Source organism: Oncorhynchus masou, chromosome 15 (genome assembly GCF_036934945.1).
Source record: "Oncorhynchus masou masou isolate Uvic2021 chromosome 15, UVic_Omas_1.1, whole genome shotgun sequence".
NCBI lineage: Eukaryota > Metazoa > Chordata > Actinopteri > Salmoniformes > Salmonidae > Oncorhynchus > Oncorhynchus masou.
Genome location: NC_088226.1, coordinates 26106463 through 26124113, shown reverse-complemented (window position 1 = coordinate 26124113; position 17651 = coordinate 26106463). Strand labels below are relative to the sequence as shown.

The window sequence follows — 17651 nt, the reverse complement described above, 5'->3', positions numbered from 1 at the left end:
GACCGGAGATGCAGACCACTTCGGATAACGAATAGTTTAATAATCCCAAAGGGACAGGCAAATAGACAGGTCAAGGCATGCAGGGGTCAATAGTCCAGAGAAGTGGGGGAAAGGTACAGGACGGCAGGCAGGGTCATGGGCAGGCAGAGTGGTAAGGCAGGCGGGAGGCGGGAAGGTCAAGGGTCGAAACCAGGAGGGTGAGAAAAAAGGAGATTGGGGGAAAAGCAGGAGCTGAGACAAAACGCTGCTTGGCTTGAACAAACAAGACAAACTGGCACAGACAGACAGAAAACACAGGTATAAATACACAGGGGAAGATGGGCGACACCCGGAGTGGGGTGGAGACAATCACAAAGACACGTGAAACAGACCAGGGTGTGATGTGTGGTAAATTCTATTAATTGGACATGATTTGGAAAGGCACACACCTGTCTATATAAGGTCCCACAATTGACAGTGCATGTCAGAGCAAAAACCAAGCCATGAGGTCAGAGAAATGTCTGAAAAGATCTGGGAAAGGGTACCAAAAAAATGTCTGCAGCATTAAAGGTCACCAATAACACAGTGGTCTCCATCATTCTTAAATGGAAGAGGTTTGGAACCACCAAGACTCTTCCTAGAGTTGCCACCCGGCCAAACTGAGCAATCAGGGAGAAAAGCCTTGGTCAGGGAGGTGATCAGAACACAATGGTCACTGACAGAGCTCCAGAGTTCCTTACTGGAGATGGGAGAACCTTCCAGGAAAGGACAACCATCTCTGAAAAACTCCACCAGAGTGGCCAGATAGAAGCCACTGTTCACTAAAATGCACATAAAGGCACATAAAGGACAATCAGACCATGAGAAATAAGATTCTCTGGTCTGATGAAACAAATATTTAACTGATTTGCCTGATAGCCAAGGACAACAACCCTAAGCACAGAGCCAAGACAAAGCAGGAGTGGCTTCGGGACAAGTCTCTTATTGTCCATTAGTGACCAAGACAGAGTCCGGACTTGAATCTGATCGAACATCTCTGGAGAGGCCTGAAAAGAGCTGTGCAATGACGCTCCCCATCCAACCAGACAGAGGTTGAGAGGATCTGCAGAGAAGAATGGGATAAACTCCAAGTGCAGGTGTGCCAAGCTTATAGCGTCATACCCAAGAAGACTCAAGGCTGTAATCGCTGCCAAAGGTGCTTCAACAAAGTACTGGGTAAAGGGTCTTAGTACATTTACATATTTTGTTTTTAATTAATTTGCAAAAATTCCTAATACCTGTTTTTGCTTTGTCATTATGGGTCTTGTGTAGATTGATGAGCGGAAAAAACAACAACATTTAATCCATTTTAGAATAAGGCTGTAACGTAATTATTTTGGGAAAAGGTCAAGGGGTCTGAATACTTTCTGAATGCACTGTATTGTGCAACCTTCCCTTTAAAGTTAATTATTTATTGTACCAACAACATCTGCAAATCCCAATAAAACTATCACGTTTCGAAGTTTACAGTCCTTGCTTTGTCCAACAACACTATTTTGAATCGAGCAAATACGTTTTTGGGGTTCAGAGTGCACTATTTATTTAGTTCCATAGTGCAAATATTTGCTAGCAAGTTTCTCACACTGGATTTATTTTTTATTTCACCTTTATTTAACCAGGTAGGCTAGTTGAGAACAAGTTCTCATTTACAACTGCAGCCTGGCCAAGATAAAGCAAAGCAGTGCGACACACAGAGTTACACATGGAATAAACAAAAATACAGTCAATAACACAATAGAAAAGTATATATAGAGTGTTTGCAAATGAGGTAAGATAAGGGAGGTAAGGCAATAAATAGGTCAAAGTGGTGAAATAATTACAATTTAGCAATTAAACACTGGAGTGATAGATGTGCAGAAGTTAAATGTGCAAGTAGAGATACTGGGGTGCAAAGTAGCAAAACAATATGAGGTAGTTGGATGGGCTATTTACAGATGGGCTATGTACAGGTGCAGTGATCAGTGAGCTGCTCTGACAGCTGGTGCTTAAAGTTCGAGAGGGAGATATGAGTCTCCAGCTTCAATGATTTTTGCAGTTCGTTCCAGTCATTGGCAGCAGAGAACTGGAAGGAAAGGCAGCTTATTAAGAAGGAATTGGCTTTGGGGGTGACCAATGAAATATACCTGCTGGAGCGCATGCTACGGGTGGGTGCTGCTATGGTGACCAGTGAGCTGAGATAAGGTGGGGCTTTACCTAGCAAAGACTTATAGATGACCTGGAACCAGTGGGTTTGGCGACGAGTATGAAGCAAGGGCCAGCCAACAGGAGCATACAGGTCACAGTGGTGGGTTGTATATGAGGCTTTGGTGACAAAACGGATGGCACGGTGATAGACTGCAACCAATTTCCTGAGTAGAGTGTTGGAAGCTATTTTGTAAATGACATCACCGAAGTCGAGGATCGGTAGGATAGTCAGTTTTACAAGGGTATGTTTGGCAGCATGAGTGAAGGATGCTTTGTTGCCAAATGGGAAGCCGATTCTAGATTTAATTTTGGATTGGAGATGCTTAATGTGAGTCTGGAAGGAGAGTTTACAATCTAACCAGACACCTAGGTATTTGTAGTTGTTCACATATTCTAAGTCAGAACCGTACAGAGTAGTGATGCTGGACGGGCGGACAGGTGTGAGCAGCGATCGGTTGAAGAGCATGCATTTAATTTTACTTGCATTTAAGAGCAGTTGGAGGCCACGGAAGGAGAGTTGTATGGCATTGAAGCTCGTCTGGAGGTGGTTAGTTAACAGTGTCCAAAGAAGAGCAGGGTGGTTGCCTAGCAACCAGACCTGGGTTCGAATGCTATCTCTATGAAAACAAAAAAAATACGTTTTAAGTGAGACGTAATTGGTCTGAAGCCGAGACAAAGGAAATTCATGAGCACCACAATGCCTGCTCTATCAAGGTTTTCCAGCACACAGCTTTGACCTACAATTATACTTCAAACAATGAATAGGCATGTTGTTTAACCTGTTGCGTCGCGCAATCCCGGATCCGGGATTCTATTTATAGCCTCAAGCTCATTAGCATAACGCAACGTTAACTATTCATGAAAATCGCAAATGAAATGAAATAAATATATTTGCTCTCAAGCTTAGACTTTTGTTAACAACACTGTCATCTCAGATTTTCAAAATGTGCTTTTCAACCATAGCTAAACAAGCATTTGTGTAAGAGTATTGATTGCTAACAAGCCTAGAATTCAGCCAGCAACATTTTCACAAAAACAAGAAAATCATTCAAATAAAATCATTTACCTTTGAAGAACTTCAGACGTTTTCAATGAGGAGACTCTGTTAGATAGCAAATGTTCAGTTTTTCAAAAAAATATTTGTGTAAGACAAATCGCTCTGTTTTGTTCACGTTTGGCTATGAAAAAAACCTGTATCCAGTTATAGCCTCAAGCTCATTAGCATAACGTAACGTTAACGATTTCTGAAAATCGCAAATAAAATGAAAATAATGCGCCTGCTCTCAAGCTTAGCCTTTTCTTAACAACACTGTCATCTCAGATTTTCACCTTTGAACAGCTTCAGATGTTTTCAATGAGGAGACTCAGTTACATAGCAAATGTTCAGTTTTTCCTGAAAGAATCTTTGTGTAGGAGAAATCGCTCCGTTTTGTACATCACATTTGGCTACCGAAACGAACTGAAAATTCAGTCACCAACAACGTCAAACTTTTTCCGAATTAACTCCATAATATCGACCAAAACATGGCAAACGTTGTTTGGAATCAATCCTCAAGGTGTTTTTTCACATATCTCTTCATTGATATATCGCCTGCTTTCTTCTCTGAATTCCATGGAAAAATACTTGCACGACAGAAAGGGCAGGCTCATTCCTCTCGCATTCACAGCCATATAAGGAGACAATGGAAAACGGAGCCTCAAAAATCCTGCTGATTTCCTGGATGCCGTTTCATCTTGGTTTTGCCTGTAGCTCACGTTCTAGGGCACGCACAGAGAATATCTTTGCAGTTCTGGAAACGTCAGAGTGTTTTCTTTCCAAAGCTATCAATTATATGCATAGTCGAGCATCTTTTTGTGACAAAATATTGCGCTTAAAACGGGCACGTCTTTTTATCCAAAAATGATATAGCGCCCCTAGAGTTTCAAGAGGCTAAGATTTAAACCTCATCAAATCTTGCTGTGCCGTGTGGAGATTAAGAGTACATGGCCATTAAGGCCAGATCGTTCTTCAAGATGTTCAAACGTTCATAGATGACCAGCAGGGTCAAATAATAATCAGTGGTTGTAGAGGGTGCAACAGATCAGCACCTCAGGATGACGAGCATTCAGAGGGAGACAGCAGGTGAGAGAGAGAGAGTCGAAAACAGTAGGTGCGGGACAAGATAGCACGTCTGGTGAACAGGTCAGGGTTCCATAGCCACAGGCAAAACAGCAGAAACTGGATCAGCAGTACAACCAGGTGGACTAGGGACAGCCAGGAGTCAGGTAGTCCTGAGGCATGATCCTTGGGCTCAGGTCCAGAGAGAGAGAGAAATAAAAATTCCTTCAGAAAGTATTAACATCCCTTGCTAACAAAGCAAAAAGTTAAAATAGATATCATTTTTGTATACCTACAGGGGTCCTAAAATTCCAAATCAAATGGCTAAATGATCAAACAATTTCATATGTTAGCTTAGTAGATATTGCGATTGAAGGGCTTAGACTTACAGGGGTTAAAGTGGTAACTACTAAATTTACATGAGCCAAGTGATAACAGACAGTTGTTAGTTGGACTCAAGTCTGAGTCACAAATTTGATGATTTGAGATTCGACTTGACAGAAAATAAAATGACTTGACCTTGAAATTATTTGGCCAGGTTTGTAATGTTGTGGCACAGAGACTACGTGGATTACTCTCCACGCAAAAAAACTGCAACAGATTGGCTAGTAAAAAGCACAATGATTGGGCTCTATGATTGGACCAGCAAACACAGGTCGGGTGGTGAGCTGGCAAACAGATTTTTGATTTTCTGTACAGCTATAGGATCTGGTGCAGAGCAAACGTCAAATTATAGGAAGAGAGTTTGCCATAATATCGGTTGCCATATGCAGCTCCAAAAATTGTTTGGTAATCAAGAATATTAACCGTTTACTTTGCAAACTCATCAGCAATGGGGCAACAATTACTAGCATAGACCTACTGGTATTTTGGTATCTAACAATTGCTTGAAATTGATCATTTACATATGAAGCTTGCATTCGGAATTTGTTTTAAAATAATTATTACTATGGCACCATACTCCCGCCAGTGGAGAGTGCATTTTTTCTATCTTGTTTAAACGCATAGGCCCTTACTGGGGTCCAGCAACAATAAGGCAGTTATATACAATAAAAAAATGACATTACATAACAAATTGTGATTGACAGCTCAAGAGTTTCATGTATCTCTTTTCAATATAAAGAGTTAATCGTACTATGGTTCATAAGGATTCAGCATGTGGCGCCAAAATGTATAATTTTTAAAAAAGTAAGTAATTTTTTAAAATAAAAAATCCTGCATATACTGTATGTACATACACTGAGTGTACAAGACATTAGGAACAACTTCCTAATATTGAGTTGCACCCCTTTTTGCCCTCAGAACAGCCTCAATTCGTTGGGGCATGGGCTCTACAAGGTGTCGAAAGCGTTCCACAGGGATGCTGGCCCATGTTCACCCCAATGCTTCCCACCACAGGAGGCTGCTGAGGGAGGACAGCTCATAATAATGTCTGGAACGGAGCAAATGGAATAGCGTCAAACACATGAAAACCATGTGTTTGATGTATTTGATACCATTCCACTTCAGCCATTGCCACCAACCTCCTGTGCTTCCCACAGTTGTGTCAAGTTGGCTGGATGTCCTTTGGACGGTGGATAATTCTTACCAGCAGCGTTGCAGTTCTTGACACGCTCAAACCGATGCGTCTAGTAGATACCCCATTCAAAGGCACTTCAATCTTTTGTCTTGCCAATTCACCCAATGAATGGCACCATACACAATCCATGTCTCAATTGTTTCAAGGCTTACAAATCAATTATCTACATATCAGAAAATAGGTTTGCTGTTCACTCATTTAGCTCTGTTTCATCTGTAGTGCCAGGGTAGATAAAAAAAAATGTATACAAAATTTTACGTCATGTCTTGTATACCCTTATCGTCCGCAGTCCAGCAATGTCCTGATCCGGGGGAGGTGGTGAACGGAGCGCGTTCGGTACGCCCAGAGTCTGGATTCGCTGTTGGAACAGTGGTACGCTTCTCCTGTAACCAGGGTTACCAGCTGGAGGGCCCTGGCCAGATCTCCTGCCATGGACGGGATACAGGCACCCCCAAGTGGAGTGATCGCAGCCCCAAATGTGTTTGTGAGTCACTCCCCTGGGTGTTTGTCTGTGTGTGTGTTTGAGATTGATGTCAAAACTAATTCATGGGACTATACACAGTCTTCAGAAAGTACTCACACCCCTGGACTTTTTCCACATTTTGTTGTGTTAAAGTGGGATTAAAATGGATTTAATTCTCTTTTTTTTTGCCAGCGATCAACACATAATACTGTAATGTCAAAATGGAAGAAAAATTCTAACATTTGTAAAAAAAAATATATATTTTTTTAAGTATGAAAAATAAAACACTAATATACTGAATCTGGATTTGATAAGTATTCAACCCCCAGAGTCAATACATTACAGCGATTACAGCTTTCTAGACAAGTCTCTAAGAGCTTTCCACACCTGGATTGTGCAACATTTGCCCATTATTATTTTCAAAATTCTTCAAGCTCAGTCAGATTGGTTGTTGATCAATACTAGATAACTATTTTCAGGTCTTTGTCATAGATTTTCAAGCAGGTTTAAGTCAAAACTGTGACTCGGCCACTCAGGAACATTCCCTGTCTTGGTGAGCAACTCCAGTGTAGATTTGGCCTTGTGTTTTATGTTATTGTCCTGCTGAAAAGTGAATTCATCTCCGTCTGGTGGAAACCTTTCCTCTAGGCGTTTGCCTGTGCTTAGCTCAATCACATTTATTTTTTTATCCTGAAACTCCCCAGTCCTTAACAATTACAAGCATACCCATAACATGATGCTGCCACCACTATGCTTGAAAATATGGAGAGTGGCACCAGGGTAATGTGTTGTATTGGATTTGCCCCAAAAGATTGATACACCATCCAATGTGTAATTTATAACTTTACCTTGCTCAAAAGGATATTCAATGTCGGTTTATTTTCATTTTTACCCATCTACCAATATATATCTGTGGTTGAAACTGTGTTTGAAATTCACTGCTCGACTGATGGACCTTACAGATAATTGTATGTGTGGGGTACAGAGACAAGGTAGTCATTAAAAAATAATGTTAACTTTTATTGCGCACAGATTGAGTCCATTCAATTTATGTGACTTGTTAAGCACATTTTTACTCCTGAACTTATTTAGGCTTGTCATAACAATGGGGTTGAATAGTTATTGACCAAATACATTTTAGCTTTAATTCCACATTATCGGGTATTGTGTGTAGGCCAGTAACAAATAATCTCAATTTAATCAATCTTAAATTCTGATTGTAACACAACAAAATGTGGAAAAAGGGCTGTTAATATTTTCTGAAGGCATTGCTCACTCACTCTTTCCCTCCATATTTATTTATTTTCCCTAAACAGTGAAGTACGACCCATGCCCAAACCCAGGTGTGCCAGACAATGGTTACCAGACATTGTACAAGCATAGCTACCAGGCAGGAGAGACGCTACGTTTTTTCTGCTATGAGGGCTATGAACTCATTGGGGAGGTTATTATCAACTGTGTCCCGGGCCACCCATCTCAATGGAACAGTCCACCACCATTCTGCAAAGGTGACAATCTACATTGGACTGCTAGAAATGAGGATGAGGGGTTTCAAGAAAATCTGCATGAGAATTGAAACACTTGAACATTTTGTAAAGAAGGAATGATATAATAATAATAATCTGCATCTCTCCATCCATCAGTGGCATATGAAGAGCTGTTGGACGATCATAAATTAGAAGGTGATTGTGTGTCTTCTTCTAAGTCTTCTTTAGGGGAATTTTGGCACTTTTCAACCTCATTCATTCTCCAGTTACTTACAAAGACTGAGATTCATGGTGACACAGGGAGGAGGAAAATGCCTCCCCCTGACTAGAAACTCGTAGTAGGTTTTGAAAATCAAATAGTTTTACTTTTAATGCAATTTGATGATATCAGAACCTTTCTTCTTACTAACTACAGAACATAGAAACGTCATGGTAAACAATTTAACAGACAAATTTGTACTTTAGAAACGATGTCAGATCTTCAACTTAATCTCCACTATCAGATTTATTTTTAAATCCAGTTTATCAACAAGTTAATAATTGTTATGTTGGATTCACGTCTCCATCTCAAGTTGAAGAATAGAGCTGGATTCAATCTGATAGCGTGTTGTAAAAAATGCGGCTTATAAGGTCAATGTTCCCGTGTTCATGGTAAATGCTGCAGATTCCGTCTCAATCGTATTGATAACACATTGGGAATTCAACAAACTTTTGGCTGTCTTTTTGAGTGGGTGAATATAGGTTGATCAATGTCTCAACCAAATATGACCTAATTGCTCACGTTGAAATTACGTGGTGTGCTCAGTGGGATGGTAATGGAAATAATGAAAATTAGGTTGAAAAGTGGTGAAATTCCCCTTTAAAATCGCCTTTCATTTATTATTTTGGATTATTTCCCTAGTATCCCAGTCTTTTGAGCCCTCCCATCAGATGCTAAGTGAGAACATTGCCTTGGCAATCATCCTGCCAATCATCCTGGTCATCCTTCTGATTGGTGGAATCTACATGTATTACACAAAGTAAGTGCTGTGCAGTTCAGTAGTCACAATTCAAATGCATTCTTCTTACTTTCACCAGATATTGGCATGGTCTGACCGAACACACAAACAGTACTGAGCCATTGCATGGATCAGATATCAGAAGTTGACTGTATTCTGTATTCTCTCCCTTGAACCTTTATTTCCCTTTTCACCTCAGTGTATGTAGACTGCAGTGGAAGCCACTTTTCTGGAAGTCTCTCTCTCACACCCACTCATACAGCCCAATTACTGTGGAGTCTGACTTCAACAACCCTCTATATGAGGCAGGGGTGAGTATTTACCCTATTTTTGCCTAAACAAATCAAATTGTATTTGTCACATGTGCAGAATACAACAACTGTAGACCTTACTGTGAAACTTACAAGCCCTTAACTCTTCTTGAACTGCACTGTTGGTTAAGAAAATATTTACCAAATAATCTAAAGTAAAAAATGATCAAAAGTAACACTATAACATAACAATTACGAAGCTATATTACAGGGGGTATTGGTACTGAGTCAGTGTGCGGGGGTACAGGTTAGTTGAGGTAATTTTTACATGTAGGTAGGGGTAAAGTGACTATGCATAGATAAACAGCGAGTAACAGCAGTGTACAAAACAAATGGAGAGGGGGGGGGTCAATGTAATAGTCCGGTGTCCCTTTGAATAATTATTCAGCAGTCTTATGGCTTGGTGGTAGAAGCTGTTAAGGAGCCTTTTGGTTCTGGACTCCGGTACCACTTGCTATGCGGTAACAGAGAAAAGTCTATGACTTGGGTGACTGAAGTCTGACAATTTTATGGGCTTTCCTCTGACACCGCCTATTATATAGGTCCTGGATTGCATGAAGCTTGGCCCCAGTGATGTACTGGGCCGTATGCACTACCCTCTTACGGTCAGATGCCGAGCAGTTGCCATACCAGGCGGTGATGCAACCGGTCAGGATGCTCTCGATGGTGCAGCTGTAGAAATTTGAGGATCGGGGGACCCATACCAAATCTTCTCAGTCTCCTGAGGGGGAAAAAAGCATTGTCGTGCCCTCTTCACAACTGTCTTGGTGTGGTTGGACCATGATAAATCTTTGGTGATGTGGACACCAAGGAACTTGAAACTCTCGACCGCTTCACTACAGCCCCATTGAAGTTAATGGTGGCCTGTTCGGCCTGCCTTTTCCTGTAGTCCACAATCAGTTCCTTTGTCTGGCTCACGTTGAGGGAGAGGTTGTTGTCCTGGCACCACACTGCCAGTTCTCTGACAGCCTATAGGCTTTCTCATTGTTGTCGGTGATCAGGCCTACCACTGTTGGGTCGTCAGCAAACTTAATGATGCTGTTGGAGTTGTGTTTGGCCACGCAGTCGTGGGTGAACAGGGAGCAAAGGAGGGGACAAAGTACACACCCCTGAGGGGCCCCAGTGTTGAGGATCAGTGTGGCAGATATGTTGTTGCCTACCCTTACCACATGAGAGCGGCCCATCAGGAAGTCCAGGATCCAGTTGCAGAGGGAGGTGTTTAGTGCCAGGGTCCTTAGCTTAGTGATGAGCTTCTTGGGCATTATGGTGTTGAACGCTGAGCTGTAGTCAATGAATAGCATTCTCACATAGGTGTTCCTTCTGTCCAGGTGGGAAAGGGCAGTGTGGAGTGCGATTGAGATTGCATGTTGCAGTGTGGAGTGCGATTGCTGAATCATGTTATTGAATGTTGACCTGTTTAAAGGTCTTGCTCACATTGGCTACCGAGCGCGTGGGGTACATAATGGGTGAGTATTGCCCAAGCCCTCTCACTTTGGGGCTAGATTCTATCAGATCCGCATAGTGGTTGTTTTGGCAGTGTCTGAGGTGGAACTGCGTTAGAGCTGTCAAATACACAAGTGGTTCCTTGCGTTACCCTATCACGGATTCTGCAACTGCATGCAACGAAACTTCACCCGACTTTTATACCAAACAATTAAACTGATAGAAATCCCCCCCTCCAAATGAACATGAAAACATGCATTAGCCCATCATTATTTCTATTATGTGTAGAAGCTACAGTTTCTATCAACATTTTGAACTTCTAATGAGGTAGTAGGGATAATAAGAAAGGGAGTGGTTGGTGGCACAAGAGCAGATGCTCACCGATTTGTCATTTCATACCGCTGTTACACCTCCAACACTGCCAACGCGGGTTAACGCTCGAGCTGATTGAATCGAGGCCTTAGCTATAGCTGGGTAGGAATTAGCTAACCTGAACCCCTAGCCAGGACACGATTAGCCCTGTCTGTGTAACCAACTGGGAATCAAACCCTAGGTTGTTAGTATAGCAGAATTTGACTTTGTTGTGGAGTTATGTCTATATAGTATCAACTTTAATAAACTGCCACTTATTTTTTCCAACTTTTCACCTTTTGACTAGTATTTAGGACAATGTTATCTGTAACTTTGCTTTTTATTTGGCTGGAAATTGCCATGCTATTGACTGTAAGTTAAAGAAAAGTGTATACTCTAGCCCGTTGCTTATGAATCCTGGAGATTGCATGTCCTAAACTGCTGAGGATATTTTGCTGTAGCATTTTCTTCTTTAAATTAATTGTTATTTCGGTCTGTTGTATTGCTACCTGGTTCTTAGGACACACGGGAGTATGAGGTGTCCATTTGAAGAAGAAAAGTCTTGAGAAGAATGAAAATGCACAGATAGATCTGGAGGAAGAGGAACCATTGTCTTCGTCTTTCAGATGACTTCTTTCACTTCCCTCATCTCCCATTCTGCTATTTCCTCTTCCTTGCCTCACTTTTGTTTGCTCTCTTTATCTTTGAGTTTGTGTCTTTACACCGCTTTTCTTTTGTTTGTGTCTCTAATTTCCTAATTTCTGTCAGTGATTGTAGGTTTGCCCTTCCTTGGGCCAGATTCAATCCGATCGTGTTTTGTCCGCTATGCAAAACAATGTTAAAGGCAATGTTCCAGCACTAGTGGAGACGACATTCACGGTAAACTCTGCATATGTCAGTTCAATTGGAAATTACCTTTAAATGTCGCACTTTAACGTGGATTTTCCACGGCCCACATTGAATCTAGGCCCTTGTCTTCATCTGTTCATTGTGTGCAGCGATGACTGTCTCCCAGTGGTGTGCTGTTTTTCACAGTCCAACTTTTTGTCTAAAATTAGGATTGGTGCCTTACAGAGGTTAAGCGATGGATAATATGGAAGGAGAGACAGAACGGGGGAGCTGAGATATATTTGAGGTAAAATCACAGAGAGAAACAAAAAAGTAAAGGGAGAGACAAGAAAGCAGACACTCATGCTCAGTTGCACACAGTATACACACAGACACAGAAAGAGCGAGAAAGATGCATACACACATTGAATGTAAATATTTGGTGGAATATTGAGGCTCATATATACAGAAAATTCAGTGCCAAAATATAACATTGCATAATGTAACTTCATGTTTCAACTCTCGTTGCCATAGTAAAATGTAAAATTACTAAGCCAGCATTTCATATTGTTCTTTGCCATTTCTGAAGTGTATTTCCACTTGACTGAGAAAAAGGTGAAGACCTGAATGTCGTCACGCTTATAGCACGCAACGATTGTATACTTTACCGCTTCTGCTGAATCATGTTATGATTATCATTGTTATCAGTGCAAATTTGAAGATGTTGTATATGCACTGTTGAAGAAAATAAGCTAACTTGGCTGCTTGCTGTGATGCAGTATTTAACTGACATGCTTTTTGAATTTCTTACCAGTTTGTCTGAACAGTAAATCTAATTCACTGTGCCAATATAGGGGTCCAGGAGACTCTTTTGCATTGTAAAGGTATTATTTGCATCATAATTTGTCATAAAGGCATTATTTATTTGCTGAAATGTAATATTAAATAAGTCTCTGAATGGTGAAAGGTCTTGTGTGGCTCAGTTGGTAGAGCATGGTCTTTGCAACACCAATGTTGTGGGTTTGATTCCCACGGGGGACCAGTATGAAAAGTAATGCACTTTAATGTCATGTAAATCCCTCTGGATAAAAGCATCTCTTATATTTTTTAAACATTTGTAGTAGTAAATCACCAAATAACAGTAAATGAGCAATGCTAGCATGTGATATCTGTGCATATTGGTATCACTTTCATTGTGTTGACCTATTTCCAGATAGTCAAAAGGATGTGGAATCAGAATCATGTCGAGTTCAAGTACAGTCATTGCAAAATGGATTTAGTCTTAAAGGGGACTGTGACACATTTATACATTCTATTGCTAGTGACAAGATGACATTTAAAAAAAAATAAAAATAAAAAAATAAAAAATAAATAGTACAAACAGAAAATATGAGGCTCATGTTCAAGCTGTCATCAGGGAAAATGGTGGCTACTTTGAAGAATCTCAAATATCTTATTTGTTTAACACTTTTTTGGTTACTACGTGATTCCATAGTTTTGATGTCTTTACTATTCTACAATGTAGAAAATAGTAAACAAAGAAAAACCCTTGAATGAGTAGGTGAGTCCAAACTTTTGACTGGTACTGTTACGCACTTCTAGGAGTATTGGGTGCGGAGTCAGGCGCAGAGAGCAGCGAGCAGAGGGTAAAGGACAATCGTGTTTATTCCGGCAGAGAAAACGGTCACGTCAAAACACCAGGCGCAACACCGGCCAAAAATCAGGACCCAAACAGTCCAGAGAAAACAAGAAAATAGCACAACCACAAAAATGAACAGAGGAACAAGCCTGCTTTATAACAGGCTTAAATAGCCCTAACCAAAACAAGAAACAGGTGTAACCAATGAGACAAAACTAACAGAAAATGAGATCGGTGGCAGCTAGTAGACCGGTGACGACCGCCGAGCGCCGCCCGAACAGGAAGAGGAGCCACCTTCGGTGGGAGTCGTGACAGGTACTGTACATCACAGAAGACCGAAATATAACAAAACCGTTTGACATAGAAACAACGGATTTTTTAATAGCATTCCACCCATTAGGCAAAAGAGGGTGCTTTTGGGCATTTGGTGCAGGAAAGGGCTAACCAGCCTATTTCCCTTCATCTACACTGACATCAATAGCTAGGGATCATAGGTTACACCTGGATTCACGTGGTCAGTCTATGTCATGGAAAGAGCAGGTGTAAGGTTATGTACACTCATTGTATGCATCCTATGACACAGTGCTAGATTTGAACCGTATAGTGTCTAGGAACCCCATTTTAAGTTGTTTGACCACAGTAAGTCCAGCAACACTTATGACTTTTTTTTTGTTCAAAGTTGCCCCACGGACTCCCTTCCACCCCACTTTAGCTGAGACGGGTAGTAGACAGTCCAATACAGTGTATTGCATTGGGGGCTATGGAAGGGGTAGAGTAAAAAGCCAGCAACTGTCCGTATGACACAGTCTCCCCCCACAACTAAACATATTTGGTTAGTAGATACCTTTTCCAACTCACTTTAGCTGAGACAGGTAATAAACGTTTTCCTCTACAGTCCAATATGTATTCCATATACAGAGAATTGCATTGGCGGCTGTGTTCTGTTGCATGGGTAAATAGTCAAACTCAATTCCCCAATAGATAGTGTGACAACTGCTAGGCACAGCACATAGCATTATGGTTTCACAGAACTAGAATAAGACACTTGAGGCTTTCAGCTACTAGAGGGTGCAACTAGTATAATACACATGAGGCTGTAAGCCGCTAGGCCATACAGTATAATCACAGATAGAACAGTGTTAGTTATAGAAAAATATTTTGTATAATCATCTAGCTATACAGCAAACTGAAAATAAATTAAAACTCTGATAGGATCTGTAAGGACCAAGAAACACTTATAAGCATAGCACCAGTCACATACATAACATTACTAATACTGACTATTAACTACTACGACATGAGGTGAAGTACATTGAGAAATTGTAATGCTTTTAATGTCATTGTATAATTTTGGAACATATTTGTAAGATTATGCACTATGACTATGCAAAGCTGCCAGAAAAGAATGATTTAGTATACACATAGCATTTTAGCGCAGACCTTTATTTGAGACAAAATCGTAAAACCGGAAGTCTTATTGTTGCTGTCTGAAGCTAATCTTGTCGGGATGGTGGCTGCAAGAGTGCGCTTGTTTGAAATGTAAAAGCATTGTGGTAGCTTTTGATAAAGAAGAACATCAAGACGAAGCAGCTGCTTTATAAGTGGGATGCACTTTTGAGGCAAGAACAAGATCTATGTCATTAAAGATCCCATGGCCCTTATCATAAGAGTAGGGCTGTTAACCCCTGTGTCCTGGCTAATTTCCCAATCTGGCCCTCAAACCATCACGGTCACCGAATAATCCCCAGTTTACAATTGGCTCATTCATCCCCTCTCCCCTGTAACTATTCCCCAGGTCGTTGCTGCAAATGAGAACGTGTGCTCAGTCAACTTACCTGGTAAAATAACAGATAAATAAATAAAAATGTACATATTCTTCATCCCTTTACACTTGTGTGTGTATAAGGTAGTTGTTGTGAATTGTTAGGTTAGATTACTTGGTTATTACTGCATTGTCGGAACTAGAAGCACAAGCATTTCGCTACACTCGCATAAACATCTGCTAACCATGTGTATGTTACAAATACAATTTGATTGTCTACAGTACCCTCAACAGTAGCTTGTGTAGCTGGAGGACAGCTAGCTTCCATCCTCCTTTGGGTACATTGACTTCAATACAAAACCTAGGAGGTTCTTGGTTCTCACCCCCTTCCATAGACTTACACAGTAATTATGACAACTTCCAGAGGACGTCCTCCAACCTATCAGAGCTCTTGGAGCATGAACTGACAAGTTGTCCACCCAATCAAAGGATCAGAGAATGAATCTACTACTGAAAGCAAAAGCTACAGCTAGCTAGCGCTGCAGTGCATAAAATGTGGTGAGTAAGTGATTCAGAGACAGAAAGACAATAGTTGAACAGTTAACAAATTCATTTATTCAAAAATGGAGGAGCAAGAGAGAGAGACTTCATTTTTTTTCCACTTTCAGTTTCACTTACTTAGCTAGTAAATGCTGCTGGCTAGTTTACCCTACTCAGATACGCTGCTCAAACAGAGGGGCTATGACTATCCAACAGTTGAAAAAAATCTGCCACGTTTCGGCTGCATGGCCTTCTCCCTGACGAAGGCCAGTGTCAGATTTTTAAAACTTTGTTTCTATTGAACATGCTATACAAATAAAGACATTTTAATTAATTATGTGAAGAGTGCCTTGGTCCTCCTTTCTTTTTGATGACCGATTCACCTCTTTTACCAAAGAGCACATTCTGTCTACCAAAATGTACTATTGTGTACCTTATTAGCGCTTCCCTTTCTTTCTACAACACTGGAACTCTTCCATGTCAAGGTAAGCGTTTGGTTTTATTAATTTATTGCCACTGGGGCCCACCAGTGTAACTGCTTACTGACTTAACACTTACTTTACTGCATGATTGTAGCATGTTTACTAACGCATTAGTTATGTTAGCTATGTTGACTAGGATGTTACTTTAGCTAATATGGGGACAACGATGTAGGCTGTGTGTTGCAGTTATGACATGGTTTGGCTTGGAAAGTTTTTTTTCCGCCTGGTCACGTACAGCTGATGTGTTGTGCATTCAAGTCCACAAAGGAATGGAAAAGGTGAGAGGAGGAGTGTATAGAGGCGAGAAGGAACCAAGGTAACGATAGTTTCAGGTTGGATAGTCGCCAGATATTTGCGCTTTCAAACCTCAATAGCTTTCAAACCACTTAAGCCACAAACTCCAAATACGTGTCAGGATGTTGTAAAAATTGCACATCTTATTTTCATGTTTTGGACATTAATTCGCTTCCCAAAGTTAATAAACATGTGGAAATGTGAGCAGCATTCCATATTCCTAGTTGAATTAGTTAGGGGGAATAAACAAAGTACAAACTTTTTTTTACATTTGAATTTCAATAGCTCCTTAGTCATGTGACCCACTGACCTCAACCAGGGTTCAGAATGTCCACTGACTACCCTTCTATATTGCACACCCTTTTGTTTGTCCCTTTTCATCTCAGGTGATTTTGCATTAATTTTTCAAAATGTTACATTTCAATAGCTCCTTGATCATGTGACCTACTGACCTCAAAACATGGTTCAGAATGTACATTCGGGGGGCATACACATTGCAAAAGGTGCCACTAAGTGTACATTCTAAACCTTGTTTGAGATCAGTAGGTCACATGACCAAGGAGCTATTGAAATTCAAAAGTTTACAAAATTCATGTAAAATCATTTGAGATGAAAATGGACAAACTAATGGGTGTGCAATATAGAAGGGTATTCAGTGGATATTCTGGAAGTAGTTTGAGGGTTGTAGGTCACATGACCAAGGAGTTATGGAAATTAAAAAGTTTGAAAAATGTAAAATCATGTGAGATGAAAATATACAAACACAAGGGTGTGTGCTACATATACGGTTACTCAGTGGATATTCTGAAAGTAGCTTGAGGGTTGTAAGTGATATGACTAAGGAGCTATTGAAATTTGAAACTTTCATTGTAAAATCTCATGAGACGCAAATGGACAAACAAAAGGGTGTGCAATGTGTAGGCCCACTGAGTGTACATTATGAACTTTGTTTGAGGTGTGTGGGTCACATGACCAAGGCGCAATTGAATAATAAAAAAATAATTTAAAATAGTGCGAGATGTAAATCAACAAAAAAAAGCGTGTGCAAATGTGTCTCTGCCATCAGGGTGGTTTTGAAAGTTTTAGGAGTAATGGTTAAAGAGTTTGTGGCAAACCTCTTCAAGGTTAGGAGCGTTTGTCACAAATTACGTGATAAACTGTCACCAAATCACCC

The 17651-nt window shown here is 40.6% G+C and overlaps 1 protein-coding gene and 1 long non-coding RNA gene across 5 annotated transcripts in view; one reads left to right on the top strand and one right to left on the bottom strand.

Annotated features, from left to right (window-relative positions):
• sez6l2 (seizure related 6 homolog (mouse)-like 2) overlaps positions 1-12926 on the top strand; it is a 61594-nt gene extending 48668 nt beyond the window's left edge. For all 4 annotated transcript variants that reach the window (XM_064988935.1, XM_064988933.1, XM_064988934.1 and 1 more), the window contains 6 exons: positions 6169-6363; positions 7659-7850; positions 7986-8024; positions 8731-8848; positions 9027-9138; positions 11453-12926. In XM_064988935.1, the coding sequence (XP_064845007.1) occupies positions 6169-6363; positions 7659-7850; positions 7986-8024; positions 8731-8848; positions 9027-9138; positions 11453-11482 (686 nt within the window). In that variant the 3' untranslated portion in view covers positions 11483-12926. The remainder of the gene's footprint in view (positions 1-6168; positions 6364-7658; positions 7851-7985; positions 8025-8730; positions 8849-9026; positions 9139-11452) is intronic.
• Positions 1-17651, bottom strand: part of LOC135556054 (uncharacterized) — a 102120-nt gene that overhangs the window by 2674 nt on the left and 81795 nt on the right. The gene's annotated exons all lie outside the window — the stretch shown is intronic.